Here is a 7,500-nt window from a genome sequence, read left to right as displayed (position 1 = left end):
CCGCTGAAGTGTCAGATTCTTATTTAATTCTTCTGCTTTCTGTATCTTCTGCATTGCATTCAGGTTACCCTGATGTTTTGTCTCATAGTGCCGTCTTAGATTAAATTCTGTAATTACAGCCACATTAGCTCCACAAATGAGACACACGGGTTCAGTAAACATATACTCAGCCTCCCATCGTTTTTTAAAGGCTCTATTTTCAGAATCAACTTTTCTCTTCAGCATCGTGTGAGCTAGCTTCGCAATAACTTGCAGCATCATAAGGTAGACTTGATTAACGCGGTAAGTGTTGGCAAGGCAGCTGAAGCGCTGCATTATGGGATCTGTAGTTTATTGTGTTACCAGCGCTTCATATACCCGGCTTTAATAACAATAATACAGTATATAAAATGATCTCGGGCGGATATAATTACACGCCGGGCGGATGTGGCCCGCTGCCCTTGAGTTTGACACATATGGACTAAATAGAACTTGAAAAGATATATTTTTTCAAATGTGATCGCGCAATTCAGATAGAGTTGACGCAAGACTACAGCCTGCATGCCTCAATAAGTCATCCTCCCTCGCTCTTACTTTTTACCGCTCATCTAATGAATACACTGAGTATGGCTTTACCAAAACAATCATTGATGGCTAATAAAGTATCCATTATTCGAGTATGTAGATCGGGATATATATATATATATATATATATATATACCCGCGATCGCAGCGAGAAGTAGTGTGTTAAAAAGCTAGAAAAGAAAAGGGAACATTTTAAAAATAACGTAACATGACTGTCAATATACAGTATTTGTTTTGTGAGTGTTACTGAGTGTTGCTGTCATCAAGGATTTGATTATCATTATTTCTTTCAATCAGGTTCGTATTTGTAGGATGTGTTGTGTTCAAGTTACATTCCGTGTTTGTCAATCGCTGTAAAGATGACAGGTTTCATTCATCGATTCGTTTCTTACTGCATCAATAAACAGCTCGCCTTCTTCTTTATCTGAGACCTGACACACTGCATGCACGGGTTTTTTACACTGTCTTCCTTTAGCGGACATTGACTTTTTCCAACGTGTGCTTTGTTTCCGCAGTAGTTGGATTTATGAATATGCTTATATGTATCAGACGCTTCATATTTTTGCTGCCTTTTCAATTGTGTAATTCGGTTTTGTTCAGCGCTTTTGGAACTGTTGCTTTTATCTGTGCACTGCGCCAGTTCACGTGAGCCGCCGTGTACATGCATCGAAGGTTCCCAGCTGTGCTGGTGCCATCTCGCTATGTCCATGGCTGTATTTAATGTTACCTTAGTCCTGGCACTTAAAACTTTCTCTCACAGTTTCGCTGAGTTTGTGTCAAACACCACCCTGACCATCTCATCTTCCTCTCCATAAGCACAGTCCTTCACCCGTGAATATTTAGTGGCAGTTTGCTATTGGATTGCCGCTGACGGACGGCCTTATATGGGCAGGCACTAAATTACAAACGCCAGCGCAGCCTGTCTATGAACTTAATTTAAAGTGTAGGTTTACATCGTGCTTTGTTTCCGAAGTAGCAGAACTCATGAATATGGTTGTATATGTCACTCGCCGCTTCTTATTGTTTCGCTGCCTTCTCAATTATATAATGCATGTTTTCTTCAGCGCTTTTTGAGGTCTTCCTGGTTTTCTATGTACTGCGTGATTACGGGGAGGCGTGATGATGTCACACTAAACTCCGCCCCACGGTGTTGAAGCTCATCTCCATTACAGTAAATGGAGAAAACTGCTTCCAGTTATGACCATTACGCGTAGAATTTCGATATAAAACCTGCCCAACTTTTGTAAGGAAGCTGTAAGGAATGAACCTGCCAAATTTCAGCCTTCCACCCACACGGGAAGTTGGAGAATTAGTGATGAGTCAGTGAGTGAGTGAGTGAGGGCTTTGCCTTTTATTAGTATAGATATATATATATATATATATATATATATATAGATAGATATATATATATATATATATATATATATATATATATATATATATATATATATATCACATACAAACCATGATTCTGCCAACACATTTCACATATAGACAGTCAGCAATGTTCTTCTTTCAACCCTGCCATGCACAACACTGTTGTTAAGTATCCCCGTGATGGAAAACTCTTGAACAACAACTTTAGCCAATGCAAAAGAGGTCTTTAGATACTTAGATGTTATCCTTGGATTCTTGGTCATGTCCTGGAACATTACATGCCTTGCTTTAGGTGTGATTTTTACTGTAGACCATTCCTGGGGAGGGTAACAATGGTGGAGTTCACAGTCTTTAGAAATGTGTTTTAAACTTTTCCATCCTGATGAGCATCAACTTTTTTCTGAGGTACTCGGAAATCAGCTTTGATTGAAGAATGACACACTTCTACAAGCACGTATGGTGAAGATCAGACTTTGAGAGTGAAAATCCAGATTTATGTTCTTAAAATTGGGACAAACTTGCACCCAATTGTCACCCCAATGATTGAAACACCCGACTCTAATTTCCCCTTCAAATGAACAGAGAATCCTAGAGGTTCTTATAATTTTTCAAACTGGAAAAAGTAACAATTTATAATTTGCTTCATAAATAAAATAATTATAAATTACAAGTTATAAATTAACATGTATTTATGCTTTTGTGCCAATTGTCTAATTGGATTATCGTTATCTAGTTTTACAACTTGAATAAAAATTTGATCAATTTTAAGTTACATTTATACAGAAATAGTAAATAAATTGCAAACTTTCAAGCACCACTGTACACACTAATAATAGTGCCATAAGATTTAAAAATTTCTTTCTTTAATTGCTCCCAGATTACACTATCCTAGTAAGATGTCATTCTTGGAAGGTTAAACAAACTATTAGTAGTACTGGAGGAATTTTAAAGGAATTAGCACTTACCATGAAATAGCATTCTTTCATTAGAATGATTATGGTTTTCTTCTGAAACTTCTTTTCTTCGATGACTATACCTTTCCCAAAGCTTTTTATTGCACACTTTTTGTATCTGGGTTTTTGGAGAGAAAAAAAATAATTACAAGCTTACATTTTAAAGGAAAAATTGGTACTTGATTTTACCGGCACTGATCTGAGTTACTTCAGATGCACTGTTCAAAGACACAAGCATTTTACTGGTCTGTATTTTGATCTTTATTTCTATCAGTCTTTTCATAATTTTGAATGGTTAGCTTGTTACCTTTATTAGTAAAACCTTTATTAGTTACCTTTATTAGATCTCTTCACAACAGGATACGTTTTTTAATTCCTTTATTGTGCACTCTGGTCTAAAAGTGTAGAACGTTTCTTTTGTGCCCTAAAAGTATTGTTTTTGCATCTAATTCTGTCCCATTCACTCTTAAACCTGAGATCTTAAACTGATGTTTAATACTAAGACCTTCTCATTACAGCAAATGGAATATAACTGTCATAATACCAATTGTCCTTTAATTGCAATGCTATAACACTCCACCTTTAAAGTCAACATGCCATGCTCCACAATTATCCAAAGTCTTACATGGCTGTTGGTTATGCAATGAGGTGTAACTAAAAACATTCAAACCATCTTTATTAAAATATTGCTATATCTGTAAAGGACAAAAAAAAGTAGATAGATTGTGGACCCTGACTTGGTACCATGACAATCCCATAAACAATACAGGAGTTGGTTTTCCAGGCGAGTTTACAGGTCTTCAACCACTCTGCTTGTGTCTTTGGTTTTGGTTTATGTTCTTCCTGTTGGCGCCACTGTGACCACTACCCAAATAATAAAGGGAAAAAAAAAAAACACACACACACACACATACTTGTAATGTTCATAATTGTTAATCTAAGTGCAAATCTATCTGATCATTTACTTATTTTTAATTTGAACATTCAAACCTACAAAGTACATAAGAAAGCAATTCGAAGAAACATAGAAATTACTATGAAATGGTGCCTTCATACATTTAGGAACAATGCACCATTAACTCCTGCCAAGAAGATTTTCTTACATGCTAACAAGATCAAATGCATGCATGTAATTACAACAACAACATTTATTTATACAGCACATTTTCATACAAACAGTAGCTCAAAGTGCTTTACATAATAAAGAATAGAAAAATAAGAGACACAATAAGAAAACAAAATAAGTCAACATTAATTAACATAGAATAAGAGTTAGGTCCAATGGCCAGGGGAGACAAAAAGTATGTGCCACCTAAATACTTTGACAACTGTTAGAGGCTGTATATTCAATTAAACTGATATATGAATGAACTGGTGAAGTTATAATGTTTGATTCTGCAGCACACACAAATTGTAAAGAACATTACTAGGAGGCTAAAATAAAATGTTGCACAAAAACCTATTGCTCTGTTGATGTTTACAACTCTTCCCTGTGGGTCAAATATAGTGCCTTGTTTTGATTATTCAAAACCATTTTGGACTTCCAATGTCTTAGTATATACCCTGTAAATATATTTAAATTATTATGCAATTAAGCAGTGCCCATTTGATATTTGTAACCATTACTGGAACATATAATTAATGCTTAATTTCTTCAGCCTCTGCAAAATGACTTATTTTTAAAGCAAGGGAACACATAAATAATCTGAATTTCAGCCTAGTTTAGATTAACTGCAGTTTTTGATTGCCACAGGCAGAGTGTTTACCTCTAACACACATGCAGCTTTGGGATCAGCACATCTTTTAAAAGCTTGCAAGCGTGTTTTTGGTAGTTATTTTTGAAAATAAAATAGGACAAGAACATGGAAACCTACTAGGGGGATAGCAACTAACTGAGCTGCTAGACCAACTACTGCAGCACAAAGTGATTTGGAATGGAAAGATTACACCTGAAACTAAGGTAATTCAAAACATTAGATTAAGTGTATTGATATATTGGTGGAGTATTACAACTTAATGTTAATTTTCACATTTTTGCTGAAAATAAATCCAATTTTGATAGAAAAAGTTTTCACCCATCTGTTGTGACAAAACAAAAAGACTGAAATTGAATCTAAACTGATAATAATTCAGTCCCACTAGTGCAATATCAATTTATCCCTCCAATTTTTTACGCAGTTTAACACGTCTTAAGGACAGCATCAGGAACAGAGATGGAACCAAGCCTGGATGAGATGATATTCCTTCACATATTTACACATGTCTGGGATGTGTGATGAAACTGGAGTGCTTATGGAAAATCTTATGTGCAAATTTAATTTATAGAGACAGTAGGAGGAACTGAAACTGTGTCCCAGCCGCTCTAATTGCTAACCACACTACAATGCTTTCCACTGACTTGATAACTTTTCAATTTTACTAATAGTATTTATTCAATTTATTATTTTTACAGCAGGTGTAAAACAAGCAAAACAAAGTAATATTCATACCTAGTGCAATGTGTCTTACAAAAGCTACTAGCACAAAATTCAAAGTTGCATTAGTAAAAGGTTTACTTGCCTTTAAAATGTTGTATCGGTTAAATACCCCTCCAGCATGTCCTCCATCCCTGTGTTCTCTTATTGTACTCTGCATCTATTTGAAGTAATAAACAGTAGTTTGTATTAAACAAACAGAGTTTATATAACCCAAATCAAAAATTATTAAAAAAACCACCATGGATAAAATGTAGGAGTGGAAACAAAAAAAGGGATTCATACTACCTTTAACACATTTATATTACTTTTTCTTATATTGCTGGGCAAAGTAAACAGATTTTACTACATGATTGGCTAGCACCATTTTTCACTCCTCTAACATTTGACAGTCTTAGTAAGATTCCTTGAGAAGAGAACCTTAGTAAAAGTAATTTTGCTTTTTTCCTTGTTTGTTTGTTTGATGATGATTTAAAAACAGTACTGTTTCATATATTCAAAAAATCCTTACTATAGTTAAGTACTTTTACTTTTACAAAGAACAGTCAAAGATACTCGTATTAAGTGATTTTGTAAAGAAATGTTTTGCAAACGTCTACACATATCAAAAAGACTGAGTGCATTAATGTCAGGTTTCCATCTTTAAAATAATACAGTAAAAAAAAAAAAAAATGGGAAATTAATGTATCCCACTTCACAAAACATCTTGCACATGTGCACTTAAACTGTAGAAAAAACTGAAAAGAAATCACCAAAATTCAAAAATTAATAATTATTATGAAATCAGTGCACACTGTGTTAGTACGATTGCATACACAATGTACCGTATCAGTTGCCACAGTATATACAATAGGTTAATCATGTAGAAAACAGGTTGTATATGATGAAAAAGTATGAAAGGCTCTTTTAAAAGGTGTTACATAAGCTGTTTTTTTTATTAAAACAGAAAGATAAATGTGAGGAAAAAAAATACCATCTCTCTCATTCACTTATAAATCATGACAAAAGAACCCACCTCCTCTTCCACAGACTGGAACTCTTTATCATCTGGTGCTAAGTCAATTAAGATTGTCCCACTGTTTGAGGTGTTAATTGTTAAATAAGGATTGAAACCTATTAAAAAAAAAGACTATAAAAATCACAGACAATATACATTAAATATATGCATAACATGCATTGACTGCTTAAAGTTAGATTTCTTAATGATTAATGTCTAGGGAAAAGTGTCTAGTTGAAAGAAAGTCTCTAGCTGTAAACATCTTTCTAGTTACCATTATGAAGACTGGCTGAAAGAAAATAGATCTATTCACAGACACGTTATCAAGTTCGAACACAAAGATGTTCTTGCCTTCTTAATATTCTTGGCAAGACACAGGGTTTATGCAAATCCAAACTGTCGCAGAAAAAATCCACCCCATACACTGATATTAATGTATAGTAATTTATGTATATGTAGATGGACTGTAATTCAGCTTTCAGTGCTAGTGTTTGTATTAATAAGAACTAGTACTTTTAGCCTGACATTTTTGTTTGATGGCATTTGGCAAAAACTGACATGCCATGTTGCAATACACTTATCTCTTGTGTGTTTTATTCTATTTAATTATTTCTCTGAATGGTACATGCTGGTGATGCAACAAAACACATTTTTTGCTCAAGACAATTTTCAGAAAGCACCTGACCAAGCACAGAGCACTTTTTTCATTTACGTTTTGTCTGTTTCTTTCTGTATTATTCAATAAGGCTTAAGTTAATCAATTTTTCTTTTGATTCATGCCTTTCAATTAAAATGATTCACAAAACACCTGGTTGAAAAATTCTTCTATTATTGAAGTCAGAGTTTTCAAAGAGGTCATATTTTTAAAAAAGCTGAAAACAGATGAATGAATAAATAAAATCAGTTATACAGTTGTTTTTTTTTTTTTTTATAAATAACCCAAAGCTTATATAATATAAAGTACATCAACCTGCGTATACTTTTCTTTCTTGGGGACAAATTAAACAAAATCAGCTTAAAACAGTATGAGATTCTACCATCTGAAGTAGTACAAATAGCTTGCAAAACTTACATTGGCTAGAATGACTGTGCTGACAGTTTGCAGGCTTGCAATTTCATAACCAAATTGTCTGTA

The 7,500-nt window shown here is 34.1% G+C and overlaps 1 protein-coding gene across 3 annotated transcripts in view; it reads right to left on the bottom strand.

The window, feature by feature from the left end:
* Nucleotides 1–7,500, bottom strand: part of LOC120540867 (poly [ADP-ribose] polymerase tankyrase-2) — a 92,932-nt gene that overhangs the window by 12,989 nt on the left and 72,443 nt on the right. For all 3 annotated transcript variants that reach the window (XM_039771993.1, XM_039772012.1, XM_039772002.1), the window contains 3 exons: nt 6,384–6,481; nt 5,454–5,528; nt 2,907–3,012 (listed from right to left, as the gene is read on the bottom strand). In XM_039771993.1, the coding sequence (XP_039627927.1) occupies nt 2,907–3,012; nt 5,454–5,528; nt 6,384–6,481 (279 nt within the window). The remainder of the gene's footprint in view (nt 1–2,906; nt 3,013–5,453; nt 5,529–6,383; nt 6,482–7,500) is intronic.

This window comes from Polypterus senegalus, chromosome 1 (assembly GCF_016835505.1).
Source record: "Polypterus senegalus isolate Bchr_013 chromosome 1, ASM1683550v1, whole genome shotgun sequence".
Lineage (NCBI taxonomy): Eukaryota > Metazoa > Chordata > Cladistia > Polypteriformes > Polypteridae > Polypterus > Polypterus senegalus.
This window is presented reverse-complemented; position numbering and strand designations above follow the sequence as displayed.